The sequence below is a fragment of the Ictalurus punctatus genome, chromosome 2 (assembly GCF_001660625.3).
Source record: "Ictalurus punctatus breed USDA103 chromosome 2, Coco_2.0, whole genome shotgun sequence".
NCBI classification, from domain to species: Eukaryota; Metazoa; Chordata; class Actinopteri; order Siluriformes; family Ictaluridae; genus Ictalurus; species Ictalurus punctatus.
The window spans coordinates 1,081,932-1,099,758 of NC_030417.2; the positions used below are offsets into that span (position 1 = coordinate 1,081,932).

Consider the following 17,827-nt stretch of genomic DNA (forward strand, 5'->3'; position numbering starts at 1 on the left):
TTCCTTTCAGGACCTTCTATAGCGTCCTTCTATAGCGTCCTTCTATAGCGTCCTTCTATAGGGTCCTTCTATAGCGTCCTTCTATAGCGTCCTTCTATAGGGTCCTTCTATAGCGTCCTTCTATAGGGTCCTTCTATAGCGTCCTTCTATAGCGTCCTTCTATAGCGTCCTTCTATAGCGTCCTTCTATAGCGTCCTTCTATAGCGTCCTTCTATAGGGTCCTTCTATAGCGTCCTTCTATAGCGTCCTTCTATAGGGTCCTTCTATAGCGTCCTTCTATAGGGTCCTTCTATAGCGTCCTTCTATAGCGTCCTTCTATAGCGTCCTTCTATAGCGTCCTTCTATAGGGTCCTTCTTTAGCGTCCTTCTATAGCGTCCTTCTATAGCGTCCTTCTATAGCGTCCTTCTATAGGGTCCTTCTATAGCGTCCTTCTATAGGGTCCTTCTATAGCGTCCTTCTATAGCGTCCTTCTATAGCGTCCTTCTATAGCGTCCTTCTATAGCGTCCTTCTATAGGGTCCTTCTATAGCGTCCTTCTATAGCGTCCTTCTATAGGGTCCTTCTATAGCGTCCTTCTATAGCGTCCTTCTTTAGCGTCCTTCTATAGCGTCCTTCTATAGCGTCCTTCTTTAGCGTCCTTCTTTAGCGTCCTTCTATAGGGTCCTTCTATAGCGTCCTTCTATAGGGTCCTTCTTTAGCGTCCTTCTATAGCGTCCTTCTATAGCGTCCTTCTATAGGGTCCTTCTATAGCGTCCTTCTATAGGGTCCTTCTATAGCGTCCTTCTATAGCGTCCTTCTTTAGCGTCCTTCTATAGGGTCCTTCTATAGCGTCCTTCTATAGCGTCCTTCTATAGCGTCCTTCTATAGGGTCCTTCTATAGCGTCCTTCTATAGGGTCCTTCTTTAGCGTCCTTCTATAGCGTCCTTCTATAGGGTCCTTCTATAGCGTCCTTCTATAGGGTCCTTCTATAGGGTCCTTCTATAGCGTCCTTCTATAGGGTCCTTCTATAGGGTCCTTCTATAGCGTCCTATAGCGTCCTTCTATAGCGTCCTTCTATAGCGTCCTTCTATAGGGTCCTTCTATAGCGTCCTCCTTTAGCGTCCTTCTATAGCGTCCTTCTATAGCGTCCTTCTAGAGGGTCCTTCTATAGCGTCCTTCTATAGGGTCCTTCTATAGCGTCCTCCTTTAGCGTCCTTCTATAGCGTCCTTCTAGAGGGTCCTTCTATAGGGTCCTTCTATAGGGTCCTTCTATAGCGTCCTTCTATAGGGTCCTTCTATAGGGTCCTTCTATAGGGTCCTTCTATAGCTTCCTTCTATAGGGTCCTTCTATAGCGTCCTTCTATAGGGTCCTTCTTTAGCGTCCTTCTATAGGGTCCTTCTTTAGCGTCCTTCTATAGGGTCCTTCTTTAGCGTCCTTCTATAGGGTCCTTCTATAGCGTCCTTCTATAGGGTCCTTCTATAGCGTCCTTCTATAGGGTCCTTCTTTAGCGTCCTTCTATAGGGTCCTTCTTTAGCGTCCTTCTATAGGGTCCTTCTATAGCGTCCTTCTATAGCGTCCTTCTATAGCGTCCTTCTATAGGGTCCTTCTATAGGGTCCTTCTATAACGTCCTTCTTTAGCGTCCTTCTATAGCGTCCTTCTATAGTTTTGCACTAGAGCTACCTGTATCGTTCGCGCTAACTCTCGTGCCGTGTGCAGTACAGCACAGCGTGCAGTTTAGCGTCGCGTTAGCATTTGGCTCGGTCGTATGATTTCAGATCAAATGTGAACTTTATTATCATTTTAAACACTTTTAATGTTTACTTATACGCCTCCTAGCACACTACGGGTCGAGGAAGAAAGCAATGGCGCTACGATGGTTTAGTTTTTTTGTTTGTTTTTGTCACGATCTCGCCAGCAGATGGCGCGCGAACACGAAAGCAGAGCAGACCATGGAAACATTACCGCCTGGCACCATTACCCCAATCCGTCTGTATATTAACTAGACCCGAGGCGCGAAACATGAAACCAAACATGTAACCTGGAATACTGCACGAAGTGAGCAGCATCGCGAGGGTTTAAATAACTAATGACATCTACCTTAAGTGTTAACAGCTGGTAAGAATCCTTACACTCCCTCGAAAATCAACCAATGGCTGAACAAGGCGGAGAACAAACAGAAACAAACGCACCTGTCCATTGTAAACAAAGTCTCTCTGTAACGCGCAAGCATGTGCTCGCTCTCCGTGCACGTCGTAGCCGCAGCGCCATCTGCTGGCGAGATCGTGACCGTTTTGGGTTTTTTTTAAACTCTGCGACGTCCTCAGCAGAGTTACCGTCACCACCGCGAAGTGGCTTTATTTTCCCATAATAGCACCTTCTTATACCACAGCAATGATCACCGTACGTACGTACATACTTTTTTTTTTTATTTGTTAAAGAAGGACACTTGGTACTTTTTATCCATTTTCAGTCGCATCGAATGTTATTGAACGAACATGAACGATGAAACGCATCACTTGGCGGATATAAACGAGCAGTCTTCCCTCACCAGTGTTATTTTTATTTGGAGTTAATAAAACGGGGAGAGAAAAAAAACCCTATTTTCTGAAAATGTGAACAGAAGAAGAAGAAGAAGACGACGGCAGGGATGGATTTTTTTTTTTCTTTTCGTTTATCTCCTCTCATTTGTCCCTGCAGCCCAAACATACTTCAAATGAGTCATGCCTTTAGTGTCACCTAGCTGAAAGACTCAGTTGAAGTGTGTGTGTGTGTGTGTGTGTGTGTGTGTGTGTGTGCGTGTGTGTGTGTGTGTGGGCAGTGTAATTCCAATATTGCTCTCTCCCAGTTGAACTGAATATTTAAACCACTCCGTCAGTCTTAAAGGAAGTGCCAGACTCCGTATTTAGAGATGGATGTCTAGTTAGTTTCGAAGCCACGTCGCCTGTTCTTATTACAGTAGATTTATTACAACAAATAAACATTACCATCAACAATGCAGCCTATAAAATAAAAGACGGCTGAAATGGAGCGACTCGGGACTCTCCCGGAGCGGCAGACGCCATGTCAGCGTGCGTCTCGTGGCCGTCTCCGCGTTCTCCAGCACCAGAAACCCCCAGACCGCGCTGAAACGTTATTAAAGATAAGTTTGATGTGTTTTGATGTGTTTTCGCCTACGAGACGGGAGCTATTTTTAAAACCCCGCTTTTCAGACGGACGTAGGCTGAGCGCTGTGCGTGTCTCGTTTCTGTTCTGTGTTCTCATTGTGTACTTATTTATTTGCCGTGAGGTGTGTTCTCCTACGGACGCGTCCGGGTACAAACGACTCTCCGGGTCCGGGTCCAGTCCGCGTCCTGACTTTATTCTGAATGGTTCAGTGACTGCAGTGAAGCGTGTGTAGTCACGGGAGACGGGAGTGTAGGTCAGGACCGTCTCGGGGGAGTTAAGAGCTAGGACTGTGAGCAACACTGTGCTCCTCCAGCACTCTGAAGGTCGTGTGTGTGTGTGTGTGTGTAAATGAGATCATCACGGCCCGTGTGTGTTCCTGCAACCGTTTTCCCACCAGGCTCCGTCCAGCAGGCTTGGATCCAATCAGACCGCGCTCCAGAGCGTCGGAGATCTGGCCCTACGATAACGTCCGGTACTACAGCTCGGAATAATTAGCGGCGGCGTTAAAGACTTGAAGCGAATTTAAAGCAGGGTCGTTCTCCTGTTCTCCCGCTGGAGGAAAACACAAAACACCGCTTCAGTTAAATCCTCCCTCCACACGGTTGAACCCTGGAAGGGTTTTTGAGGCCTTTGGTTTGTGAACCGTGACGAAGATGAAGAGCGCCGCTCCAAATCCTCTTCGTTTTCTAAAAGAACCTAAACGGCGCGGCTAAATCCGGCCGCTTCCACCTTTTCCTGAACCCCCTTCCGAGTTATTACCCAGCATGTCTTCGTGTGACTCATAATTCTCTTCAGAGGAGGAAAAAAATGAAAAAAAAAAACCCTCCTGTGAAATTACAGTTTAAGTATTTTGAAGAGCGGCGTGTTTTTTTTTTTCTTTTTTTCTTTTTTCTTTGATGTTTTTTTCTTTAAAAGAAACGGTTTCGTAACCTCGAGCACTCTCGGATAACCCCGCCGGAGATAGAGAGCGCCCCAGACAGGCAATTTGAACTAAGACTCAGGAAACATCAGGAAGTCTGAACGTACAAAATCTGATCAGGTTCATCATCATAATAATAATAATAATAATAATAATAATAATAAAGGTGGAAGTAAGTGAAAGGATTAAAGTTTTCTCCGCTCTCCTGAAGAGAAAACGCCGCCGTGTCAGCCGTTATCTATCTTTATAATCCGATCAGATCCGAGATCTCGACTGCGCCGTGGTCGAAGATTCGTTACCAAGCTTCTTTAACGCTTCATGATGGAACGTGACTTCATGATGGAACGTGAGGCGGATTTATCCTCGGTAGAAACGTTCCAGGCACGCCGCGCTGCAGTCGCAGGACAGATCTGACTCATACGGTGCCATTTTTTTTTTTTTTTGCTTACATGTACCGTAGCAGCCGGTTCTCTGCATTACCCATGATGCACTAGTGAAGGCACATGGCAGTAATTTACCGAGATCTGATTTTATCTTCTACGTCACGCCGGATGCACACGCTGGCCTCTCCGACTGAAATTCCCGACCGGTTTCCGTAAACAAACCGCCGGAACCGCCGGAAATGCCGAAGGATTTAGTGATAAAAATGTTATTATATGTGAATAAATAAAGAGCAACCTGCGCCTCGGTCTGTCTGGACTCTGGAGTGTTTGACCGAGAGGAGGTTATTTACGGAATAAGTCTCGCTCTGACTTCACGCCGGGTTTCTCCGCTCGCTCTCGATCATCGGCGGTTCTATAAACACGAGAGATATCGACGTGAATACTACGACGATGACGTGTCCGGTATTCACGTGTGAGCAGTGAGTCATGCTGACCTCGAGTGACCTTTCTTTCTGTCAGTAGTTCAGTGTGTATACACGGTGGTGTCTTCCATACAAACCCCCCCCCCCCCCCCCCCCCCCACCTTAACGGGTCAGGATTGAGCCTCGTCCGTGTATTCTCACGAGACATGAAGCACTTTATTATTCAGAACACGTATAAGTGTCGTTACGTAACTTAAACCGGACGTTTTTATAATATTATGGTCAAGTCTTTATGGGTTTAAATCCCCAAAGCAGAACATTCTGCTTGTACCGGAATGTCGATTGAACTTCTCTCTCTCTTTAAAAAAAAAACGAAGAAAAAGGTATTTAACAGTAATCTCGTTTAATTGCAGGATTTCTGAGCTCTGGTTAGTTTAAGCATCTCGGGGGGTTTTAAAGGCATCATTAAAGTTTCATCTTAAAACCCTGCGTCGGCTGCAGGAGCAGGAACGGTTCTGAATATTTCAGCTGAATGGGATTTCGAGCGTTTCTGAAGAAAACCCTGAGAGAGACGAAGAAGAAGGAAACCCAGACGTCTGCGCCTGTCCTTGTCTCCATCCATCGCAGTATGGTTCACTGTCGATCGTTCGCGTCCTTTAGGAGGTGAAACGTCTCGGATGATTTAGTTGGATAAACAGGCCTGCGCCGTGAAAAGCTCGTGTTAGGACGGTGCGTGCGCCACGGTAACCAGAGCAGCCGTCGCCATGGAGACCGCATTCTGAATCGCACCATTCGAAGAGTGTGTGTCTGCTATTGACCTTTCCATGCACAACTGAAAATGAGGACAGGTTAGCGCACGTGTGTGTGTGTGTGTGTGTGTGTGTGTGTTTTTTACGAAATTGTCCACGGATTCATTTTGCACCAAGCGCGTGTCGAGAGAATGTCGAGTGGCTCGTGTGAAATGGATCTGAGCGCTGCGCTGGATTGATCGCTTCACGTCCACGCCTGTAACCTCAAAACGATGGACCGGGCCATAACCATAACGCGGTCCGGGAAAACGGCGGCACTTTTAACGATTAGTGTCTTCACTGAAACGAAAACAGGAATATTTTTTTTTAAAAGAATAATAAAATGGACGTTAAGATCAACGTGCGGTGAGACGCAGGACGCGAGTGAGTATGAAGTGTGTTGGGGTGAGGGGAGAAGGTCCGAATACACGCAGGCAACGTCACACACGTTGACCTACAACGGTACCAGGAAGTACGACGATACTTCACACAATAATGCACAGTATAACTTCACAGCCATGCTTTAGATGTTGGTGAGAAAAGACTAACACGGAACAGGGGAACACAGTAAGATAAACAGCGCAGGGAGTCTGTACTAAAAGCACTTATAGTGACCGGAAGCTTCTAGACTGCAGTTGAGCATCATGCTCATGTTATTGTATAAAACTCTACCTGGTGTGTAAAATAGCAAAGACAGGATATAGAAATGAAAAGCCATTCAAATTGTATACACATCGCTTCTGATGTACTTCCGGCTTTTTGCCATTTACGTTTTTATTGCCTACCAGCTGCTCTAGTGACAGACGGGATTAGCCAATCAGAATCATGCACTTTTCACAAACGTACTAGCCAGCTTGCTGTGAGGTGTTTTTTGTTTTTTTTATTTAATTTCCTGTGCCTATTAACCATATTATTAATACGGTGCCTCAAATAATCAAATAAAATGCGTCACAGTTGTCACGGGGATATTATTTCCATATTTCCTCACATACCCCCACCCCCACCCCCCCTCCAGAGATTCATCCCTGGCTGCGTCGCTGCGTCGTCGATTCATTTTTTATTTTTGGTCCAAACTGCTGCTTTGAGCTGAAACGTGTGCTTGTGATTCTCAGAGCCGTGCTATCAGACATAAACACTCGCACTAGATATGTGAGCGGAGTGTGTATCTGGGTGGGAGTGTGTTAAACGTGTGTGAGGATTAAGCCCCTACATGGGAAAGCAGCTCTCCAAACCGATTCCGACCCGAATCACTTCGTCCGATGCGTCACACACGGAGAACACGCCGTCCGCACGAGGATCCGCAGTTCCGAGCACTGACGATCAAATGATTTTGGAAAAACAACAACAACCGGCACCGTGTCTAATGCTGAAGTTCTGACCGCTTGCCAGTGGTGAGTGCTGGCGTTTGTTTTTTTTTTTTTGGGGGGGGGGGGGGGGGGTCAGTCTCCAGCTCCAGCAGTGCATCAGTGTGACTCGTGAGGAACGCACAGGAATTCAACTCTGCTGCAAGTTCTATCACAGTGGAAAGTCTGACTTAGTGATTGCAAACTGCCAAGTTTCCATGGAGGCATTCCAGCTGGAGCTTGACATGGTTCAGGGGGGGAAGTGTCCCAAAGTTCTCCACGTGGAAACCGTGACGACGGACTGCGAGGAAACGGTTTGTAGGTAGAGGAAACGGCAGATACGGAAAGGTGAAGGAGTTTGATACGGACGCTGCCGGCGGAGAAGTTCCACAAAACACACTCGATGAATCTCCTGCTTACACAACTGCACTATTTGATCATGTAACATTGGCACATTTATAGAAGGGGTGTATTTATTTATTTATCTATCTATCTATTTATTTATTTAAGACGTCCAGTCCTATTAATTACATGCTTTCGTTTAAAAAAATAAATAAATAAAAAATCACTGACACTGGAGGCTCCTTCCGTAGCTTTAGGTTCGTATCTGTTTATATGTTGCGGCAAAAAATATAGGTAGCATGCTCTGAATATTAACGAGGACGTTAAAAGGGGCGGAAACCTCCGGAAAGATGATGAGCGCGTGAGATTGTGAAAACAGCGGTGTCATTACTTTTGGAAATTCATTTAATAAACTAAATAAAGACAGACCAGTTTTCACTCAGAATTGTGTGTGTGTGTGTGTGTGTGTGTGTGTGTGTGTGTGTGTGTGTGTCAGAAAAAGCAACTAGTGTTTAGTTGGTGGGGAAAAAGGGAAAGATTGTTTTCTCTAAGGAGAAACGGAAAAGGAAAATATTCACATATTCACACACACACACACACACACACACACACACTGAGGAGACAGCGGACTGTCCTCGAGCAGGAGAACAGATGATTGTAATTTCAGGGTTAGCTTGATCCTTCAGTGGGATTGAGAGTGAGAGGGTTGTGTTTCATAAGTCTGATAATTTTATAAATATTTTCCTCCATACCCTGAGTGTGTGTGTGTGTGTGTGTGTGTGTGTGTGTGTGTGTGTGTTTATGCTAGAATCTATTTGTTTGCATGCATTTTTGTGCTCTTTGAAGGCCGCTATGTCATGCCTAAACACAGGAAAGTGAGCTCCAGACATCTGTAATCTCTTAGATAAGGAGGTTTCACCCTCGTGTCGATTTAAAGGCGATTCACAGCTGCTCTGCATTTGCGTGATGGAAACCCCCTCCTCATTCTACTTCCTGTTTCGGCTACTCACAAACACTCCTCGTTAAAAACCGAACTAGACTGCGTGTCGGAGCTAGAGCGGATTCCGTTAGCATGCACAATAAATACATTTAAAAAAGGGGACGTTCCTGGTGAGACGCGTCCGTCGCTCGACGGAAAAGTCCGGGCAAAAATTTAACGCGAAAAAAAAAACCCTCCATATATCCCCTTTTACCTCGACTTTACCTCACGGAATAATTCAGGTTAATTCCCGCGAATGATACGTCGAATGATAAATCCCTAAAGTTATTGAATGAACTCATTTCTATTTCCAGTCGTGGAATGTCTGAGCACTGTGGTTTGATTTTCTGTTGCCGTGACGATGAGGCACCTGTCCCTAGAACCTCCATAGAAAGGAAAGGGAAAATTCTGAAGGTTGTGCACATCCTCTGTCCGCAGATCTCTGCGTAAATGTGAGAAAGCGCCCCGTCTCTCACGTAACGGTTAAACCAGTACATTTTTAAACCGGTCGGACCGCCGGTGTTTAAGTTCATAGGCTTCATTATGTTCATATTTAATATGCTCTAAGTACTTTTGTGGGACTTCGCTGCAATAACAATTACGTTATAGCAGCTATAAACAGCCTGTCCCTCACCAGCTTCTCTTTATCCTCTCTCTCTCTCTCTATCACACACTCTTTAATAAGTTAATAATACAAAAAAAAAGTGTGGTTTGTCGTTGACGCTCATGGCCCACAGCGAACAGCTAATATCATTTACCACGGTTGCCAGGTTTCAGAAAAATGTCCAGTCTGGCTACACCTACACCTAAAAATCCACACAAAAGACCTTTTGGGAATTGGAAAAATGTGGACGTGTTTTTCTTCTTTTTCTCAGTCTTTGTTTGGGAGGTCACTGATCTACAGATATTATACTACACTCTGTAATCCCCCTTCCTCTCTCCCAATCTTGGCAATATATCGTACAAAAACTCTCTGCACTTAAATACGTGTAATGCAGATTTTCTCCCTTAAAACAAAATCTGGTTCTCGGGGTATTTTTACAACCTATTGACCCAATCTGGCAACCCTGACATTTCCCTCTGCTCCTCCTCCTCCAGTGGAAAGCGAGCATGGGGCAGCGTGACTCTTGCCCCTATTTCTCTCCATTAGCGCTTGTTGCAGTTCCCATATTTGACCACTAGGTGCATTAACAACTCTGAGGAGGTAAATGAGTGCGCTACAGCACGATGAGTAAACCGACACAACAGCGGCTTATCCGGTGCCTGCGAAATTCTCAACAGCGCTGGTCACTCAGAAGAGGTCTTCAGCACCAGCTTCTCCTGAAGATGTCTGAAACGGTCGCGTTCCAGCTTTATCTCTGACTGTTGCGAAGAATAGACACTGGAGACTCCTTCCATAAATGTTTCATGAGCTGAACAATACAAGAGCACTCGTACTGTACAACGCTGTGATTTACAGCTGCAATATTTTATAGGAAGTTAATCAACACCTTCTGACCAATCAGAATCCAGCAGCTCCATGAGATGAGCTTCTCACAGGGGTGGAGAGAGAGAGAGAGAGAGAGAGAGAGAGAGAGAGAGAGAAAACAACCCACAATGGTTTGGTCTGGAGCATGCCAATCTGGCAACCAGGCGCGCGAACTCCCCCTACTTCCTCCTCCTCCTCCTCCTCGTTTAGAAACGGCTCGCGCATCATCTAACGTGGCAGTCTCCAAGACAACGTTCAGACGGAACTCTTATCGCGGTGGTGACGTAAAAAAAAATACTAAAACAGAAAATAGAAACGAAAAGGGATGGTCTCGTGCACGAGTCGGAGCTGGAAAAGATCTGAATCGGGTTTATTTGTTGTTGTTGTTGTTGTTGCGCTTGCGCGCGCGTTGGTTTACGGATGAACTTGTGGAGAACGTTACCGCGACTCGGAGGAGGACAGAAGGACAGGAGGACCGAGGGGACGCGGGATGCGTGTTAATACAGAGGATGCACGCTTTCGGAGGAAATCCTTGAAGCGCGTGCCATGCGAGTGTCTCGCGTCGTTTTTGCGCCGCGCGCGCTTTGGAGATGCGATTCTGGAGAGAAAGAGAAAGAAGGAGAGAGAGAGAGAGACACGACCTGTTCTCTGGAAAGCCTTTTCTTCACGTGCACCACCGATGTGAATTAGCATGAAGAAGGAGGGAACGCGCGCGTGCACGATGGCTGAATAAATAATAAATAATAATAATAATACATGCATAAATAAAGCGCAGAGAAGAGAAGGTGAGCTCCCCACGGCATCAAACTTTCTGAAGTATGCTCTTTAAAAATAAAAAAAAATGAAACAGAAAGAGGTTCAGTTCTTAAAATCAGGGGTCTTCAGGTTCTTGAGAGAACCTTCTATCACAGGGGTTCCCTTCTTATGCGCTCCCCTCTGAGGAACCCGTGTTTTCTAATTGCGTTCAGCAGGAATGTCATCCTCCGAGTGTGACACTCAAACCTCAGGATATCTTCTCCTAATATTAGCAGTCTTTGTTCTTCTTACAAATAAATACAAAAAAAGAGAGAAAAGACGTACAGTTGCATTGTTGGTAAAAATAAATAAATAAATAAATAAATAAATTATAATCAGTTTTTTAGCTTGTTTTAATTCAGCATTTATAATTCATTTAAATGTTGAAGAAAATAATATTATTTAAAAAAAAAGAAAGAAAACAAAATCCTACGTCCAGTTGATGATCATTTATTGATTTATTTGCTTGATGATGATTTATTCGGCCAAAATTTGAGGCGGGGGAATAAAAGCAAGTGCATTATGGAAACAAATAATAAATATGACCTCGTATAAGATTTCTTTAAATTGAGAATTAAATATTAAATGCGTATAAACCTGACGCAATTAACCTGCTGATGAAATTTGCACAAAGATTTGCACCCAACCCCCAACCCCCCCACCCCCCCACCCCGTCTTCTCAGTTTACTCCTCAGTCTACAAAGAGTTCATCAACTTTTATTTGTTAATTTTAAACAATAGCATTCAGCATTCAGTCAGTGGTCTGGTGTGGAGGTGTGGAGGTGTTCCAGTGAGACACTCACAGAACCATTAACGCTTAGGATCTGATCGATTTCCTCATAAATAATAAAGTACTTCATTCGCGTTCCGTCTGGAAAATCCCTCCTAAAGATCTTCCTCGAGATCTGAAGTCGCACACTCTTTTTAAAAAAGATTAATAATTGGATCCGACATTCACGAGCAGCGCTGGAGACGTTCCAGAGCTTGGAGGAGATCGTCGTGTGCGCTGGTGAAGAAGGAAAAGGGTTTTTTTCCCCCCCGTTAAAGCAGTACCGCGGGCGTCGAGGTTGTGTCATCGTTAGTGACGCTGCATGACGTGTGTTTTCGGCGCTCTCGGAGCTCCCGACTGGAACTAATCCGGAATAATCCGAAGCTCTCAGACTGACACACCGTTCAGAGCAGATCATCCTCCAGCTGAAGCACTGATTCATTTTTAAAATGAGCCACAGTTAACCCGGAGAGTGTGAACATCTACGTCTCAGCGTGTCTTCACCGAGAGCGTTTAGAACCAGTTCCCTTCCACTAATCCCCGTGCTGTAGAGCTCGACGTCGGGCTTCAGATCGCCGAGTGTTAGAAACCACAAAGAAAGCGTCGTTTCTTTGTGAAAGCTTGTGAGAGTTCGAGTTTGTAGGAAATTCAGTTCACGGTCTTGATTAGAAATCGTTTTTTTTCACGTTCATCTCGTCTGAAGTCGCTCGTCCCCGTGAGAATGCACGCCAAACGCTTAACCGCTCGCTATCGGTGTTTACACTCGTAAATCCTCTGGTAAATCAGCCGAGCCGGGATTTTACACAACGTCGAACTTCGCTGGAAATGGAGTTTTGAGATCAGAAGCTCTTGCTCATTCTGTTTACAGGAGCTAAGTGTCCTGTTACGCTCCACTGTAACGCTGCTAACAATAGCCATAACAAATATAGCGGCAAGCTCGGGAATGCTGGCTCGACCTGCGCCGAGGAATCGGAGGGAAAAAGGAATTCTGTTTCTAGGACTCGCGGTTCAGAAGTTATTAACATGAACGTGAGTGCAAATTTGGACAGTTGGTGGCGCTAGAGGGGTTGAGTTAGAGACTCCAAGTGCGTGCTTGTTCATGTTTGGATGCGCTTTGTGTCGGTGGATTTATAGACACTGTACAGGCCAGCTGGGATCTCGTGGGCGGAGCTTCGTAAACATGGGTGGGAATGGTTCAGATGTCGAATCAGAGACCTGATCTTTTCCAAACAAGTATCCGAGCACTTCTCACAAAACTGTAAATATTTACTTCTGGTAACGGAGCAGCGTTTTCAGAGCCGCGGTTCTTCAGAGCACCAAAGAGCTGAACGTAAAACTCCAGACAGGTTCTAGAGACGAAGGAGGAAACGATGAGCGAGCACCAAAACGATCTGGAGTTTGGAGCATTCAGAAAAGCTTGCTACTTGGAACCGTTGCTGATGAGGAAACGCTGTTCCACGCAGAACTTCCAGAGATCCGGCGTGACCCCCCCCCCCCCCATTCGCCCCCCCATTCGCCCCCTCCCTCTCTTCATCTCCACCCTGCTGCTGTGTGATGAGGTTTTCATGGAGTCAACATCAAAAGCGTAGAAGCGCCCACTCTCTTTCCCACTCTGAGTGTGTGTGAGTGTGTGTGTGTGTGTGTGTGTGTGTGTGTGTGTGTGTGTGTGTGTGATGGAGAACGGGAGCAAGCCAGCTTGTGATCTCTGGCGTGTGGGTGGAAGTTGTGGTGAGTTCTGAGATCCATTTGTTTGTGTTGAATCCACCGACACGCTGTCCGTCTGGTGAGAGACGCCCAAAAACAAAAAATTACGGAAACCCAGACTCGTTGCAACCAGTTTATTATTATTATTATTATTATTATTATTATTATTATTGTTATTATTTATTACTACTAATTACATTTTATTGCTCATTAACTATCATTAAGCGGTTCAGCCTAGTATCTCAGAATATTCCAGAGTGCCTTAGGTCCATCCATGCCCTTCGTAGTGTGTGTGTGTGTGTGTGTGTGTGTGTGTGTGTGTGTGTGTGTGTGTGTGTGTGTGTGCGTGTGTGTGTGAATCTTCTTCCCACTGCTCAGTCACCCTTAAAAGTAGATTTTGTGCACACAAAGTCTGTAAGCAGAAATGCGATTATGCATTAAGCGGTCCGCCTCGGGAAAGAACGCCTGTCAGCATGTCAGGATCAGGGATTCTGCTTCATCTCTCTCTCTCTCACACACACACACACACACACACACACACACACACTGCTTGGGGATCTTGAAGACATGCAACAAGTCATCTGCTTATCGAAGTTCTACCGAATTCGAAAAAGGCCCGATGTTTGCATCGGTATAAATTCTTGCTAAAAGCACGAGTTCCATAAAGCCCGGGCGTCTTTGTTGCTGCTAAATGGGTTAATGAAACGCAGCTGGTCCTGCTTTAGATTAGCTTATGTAGTCAAAACAGAAAAACATTTTGCCGTGCCAGCTGCTGACTATAAAGTAAACCTGTATTGTGATGTCTGGCACGGCGCGTTGGCATTGTTGTCCCGGTGAATAATCACGCGTCGGCGTTCCAGAGTCTGAAACCAAACCGTCTGTCATGCACAAAAGGATGACATTGGGGGGGGGGGAGGGGGAGGGGGGGGACCCAACGCGAAAAGAAAAAAAACTTCTCCAGGCTGGCTCTTGTTGCCTAGGCAACGCATAAGCATTCCGTCGAAGTCGTTCCCGGATCCCCCGCTAATTTTGCAGCTAACGAACTCGAGAATCGATACAGACAGCAGAACGCGCTCCACTGAAAACCTTCCTCGATCCAGGAGACGAGTGCGGGGGAGCGAACGCGACAGAGACGGAGACTGAGCGAGGCGAGGAGGGACAGATGACGCAGGATAAATAAAAGTTCAGTCAGCAGTGCGAGGTCAACAATCTGTTAGGACGTAAAGGTTTGCAGACACGGACGCATCTCGTTTGTCCCCGGCGACGTGTGCGCGAGGAACCTTCAGATTAATCACACGGCTGCTCAGTCTGCTCGAGAGGCGACGAGCGTAGTGTCGAAATTCTCAGACAAACGTAGCAACACTGTCGAAGAGTTCATCCCGACTCCCACCAGTGACGAGCGTGGCTGCAGTCTGAGCCTTCATTCACACTAGCCAGAGACAAGGCTCTCGTCATCTGTCTCCTGTCTGTAAATCTGTATTCGTCTCTAGTTCAGACGCTAAACACTAGCAGCTGTATACAGCTTCATTTACAGACCTATTGAAGATCAGGGGCGGGCAATAGGACAAAATATATCGTATCACGATACTCAACGCCGAATCAGTTGCTTCGAATCGGAGCGATCTAACCGCCGTGTGTTGTGACGATTTGTCACGTTGTTATATTGTCATATCGCCCAGACGTAATCGAGGAAATGAAGAAAAGTTCACAGAGCATGCTTTATATCCCAATCTTCCAGTGTTGAAAATAACGATGGTTCAATGAAAACAATTCCCCTCCAACTCTCCAAAGAATGAGCTAAGCTTGACTTCAAATTCATGCAGAAATATGTATATTTGATTCCACATGATCCCTTTCACCATCTGTACATGACGAGCAGCGCGTTGCGGATCTTTCCTCAACTGGGAAGTCGATTAAACGCGACGATGTTTGGTTTAACGGTAGGATAAAGATATATTTGGAATATTTCAATATTTCAGATCTCCTTCGTTGGGCTTGGTGTGCTCGGCTGTTCCGTTCACGTCACCAGGCTTTTTGCCATTTCCTGTTCATAACCGGTTGCTATATTTGTAGAATCACAAACAGAGCTCCGGAAATAATGGCCTGCGTTATAAATGTGTGTGTTTGTGCTGTTTCCTGCTGCTTTAATGCACCGTCTAATTAAGCCGTAACACCACTGAGTTTTTCTGTGTCAAGCACAACAAAAAAATGCACAATTTTTCATGAATGTAGTTTTTGTTGTCTTGGTTTAATCAGCGGGTTTAATTCACAGCACAGCTGGCGTAATTCCTGCCAAGATGTAGGTGGTTGAGTCTATCTGCTAAACCCCTTTCCTAAAGGTTAATGCATCCGCTACGCCTACACCAATACTGTATAAACAAAGACTAAAGAGGCGCCTGCGAGCGAGGATACAGCATCTCACTCATCTCAATGTATGCTCTTTGTTTGTTTGTTTTTCCAGGCCTGTGTGTTGTCGTAGCGATGATTGCGACTGGGGGCGTGATCACGGGCCTTGCAGCCCTGAAGAGGCAGGACTCGGCTCGCTCCCAGCATCACCTGCCCGTCCAGTCGCCCGTCCCTCCTCCCGAGAAGAAACGTCTGAAAAGAAAACCTCGCACGGACATCGTCGTGGTACGTGGGAAAATCCGCCTGTATTCCGCGTCTGGTTTCTTTTTAGTCCTCGGAGTCCTGATTTTGATGGTTGGCATTGCCATGGCTGTGCTGGGGTACTGGCCTCACAAGGACCACCAAAGGACACCCGAGAACAAACACTCGGGGAACGTCACACAGGCGGCGGCGGCGGCGCAGGAGCAGGCAGGAAAGGTGGCGCAGTTCTTCGAGCAGCACTTGCACTCGGAGAAAATGAAGATGCTCGGACCGTTCACGATGGGCATCGGGATATTCATCTTCATCTGCGCGAACGCCATCTTGCACGAGAACAGGGACCGAGAAACGAAGGTCATCCACATGAGGGACATTTACTCGACTGTCATAGACATCCACAGCCTGAGAGTGCGAGAGCAGAAGTGTATGAACGGGGCCTACGCGGGTCCTTATGCTGACCACGAGATCCGCTCTTTTGTTCAGGACGGTCAGTACACCTCGCGGCTAGCCGCTAACACACTGCTGACGTTCTCCGGATTGGGTGGCGACTTGCGACTGTCCCGCCGCACGAGCTCGGCTGAAGACGAGGAAGGTGTGACGATCGAAGGAGGCTCAAGCTTGTTGTCGCCTGGATATAGGGAACGTTCCGGATCGATATTCGGGTTCCAACCGGAAGGGATGCGTCGCTGGGAAGACAAACGTAACAATCTGAAGAAATGCCAGACACGCTCCATCGTGTCGTCCTCCATTAGCGCCTTCACTCTTCCTGTCATCAAACTCAACAACTGCGTGATCGACGAGCCTGACATCGACAGCATAACCGAGGACTCCGAGCAGCAACGAGACAGATCAAGACCTTCGTCCATGGAGTCCTTAACCGTACCTATTCCGGATATCTCGAAAGCCTTCAAGCCTCCCGGCACGACGTTGCTCCGGAGTAACTCTGCTACGGAATCCCCCGCGTTTGCATCCGCATCCGCTTCACCATGCTCCCTGTCCCCTGGATCCACCAGTGGCCGATTCCTGTCCCCCGGAGCAGCCCGGAAAGACTTCGGCTCGAACAATTCTCTCCACATGTTCTCGGCTCACTCCAAGTCTCTGGACCTGGAACGCGGTCCCACCATGCTGACCGTACAACCAGAGCAGCGCAAGCATCCCAGCTGGCCCAGGCTGGATCGCAGCAACAGCAAAGGCTACACCAAACTGGAGAATAAAGAAGACCCGATGGACAGGCTGCTGGTGCCCCCAGTGGCTGTTAAACGGGATTACACCAAAAAAGAGAAACTGCTCATGATCTCAAGGTCACACAACAATCTGAGTTTCGAGCACGACGAGTTTCTGAGCAGCACTCTGAAACGAGGGACGTCCGAGACCAGATTTTAAGGGACGTATCGTGCACACGTCACATCCTCGTCCCTCTGCAATAGATATAATGACCTTCTGTCGTTTTGCCATTGTTGAAGTGGTTGTGAATTTCAGAAACACTAGTCCCATGGACTGCAAGCTCAGGTGGATATTCTGACAGACCGAGCGTTTCTAAAAACAAAGCGTGAGGATTTTTAACCCCGGACACAAAAACTCACCGGTTGAACCACTGTAAATAGACTGCGGTGTAATAGCTGTGTCGCTTGTTCAGTTTGTTAAATGCATTTTCGTACCGTTTCTGTATTTGATAACCGTTGATACAGGACCTGTTGTGTAGCGAGTGTGTGCATTGTTGTACCAGAGAAGGATAATTATTTTGCTATGAGGTTTTAAATAATTTATTCAAAAAGAAGAAGAACAACAACAAAAACCACACACACACACACACACACACACACACACACACACACACGGCTATTTTTGAACAAGAGTCTTCAATGTATTATTTATCTGTTTCTCAGAATAAAAGTAAACCTTTCACACAACACGGGGTTTTATATGTTGTGCGGTCGATGCCGACATAAAAGCACTTCACATCTCGCCTGGAGACTTCCAGAAAATGCCGTGCGTCAAAAACTGGTGTTCTTCACCATGTGTACAGCTTCATCAAAGCTAATCAGAAGATCGTTAGTTCACACGTTTTCAGTAAGGAGGTGGTTTGTTTGACATTTATGGAAGGAGTCTCCAGCGTCAACATAACTAACTTGTTTCATGGACGTTCCGCAACGAGAAATGTAACC

General features: G+C 46.3%; 1 protein-coding gene across 6 annotated transcripts in view; it reads left to right on the top strand.

The window, feature by feature from the left end:
* The window catches only part of tmem200a (transmembrane protein 200A), a 17,945-nt gene extending 371 nt beyond the window's left edge, over window positions 1–17,574 (top strand). Inside the window, exons 1-3 of one of the 6 annotated variants that reach the window (XM_053677131.1) lie at window positions 9,977–13,082; window positions 15,331–15,397; window positions 15,520–17,574. In XM_053677131.1, coding sequence (XP_053533106.1) covers window positions 15,540–17,045 — 1,506 coding nt within the window. In that variant the 5' untranslated portion in view covers window positions 9,977–13,082; window positions 15,331–15,397; window positions 15,520–15,539 and the 3' untranslated portion in view covers window positions 17,046–17,574. Of the gene's footprint in view, window positions 1–9,976; window positions 13,083–13,110; window positions 14,999–15,330; window positions 15,398–15,519 lie in introns of those variants that run through there. The other 5 variants (XM_017455621.3, XM_017455612.3, XM_047161124.2 and 2 more) reach the window with 5 other exon arrangements.
* The last annotated feature ends 253 nt before the right edge of the window (window positions 17,575–17,827 follow it).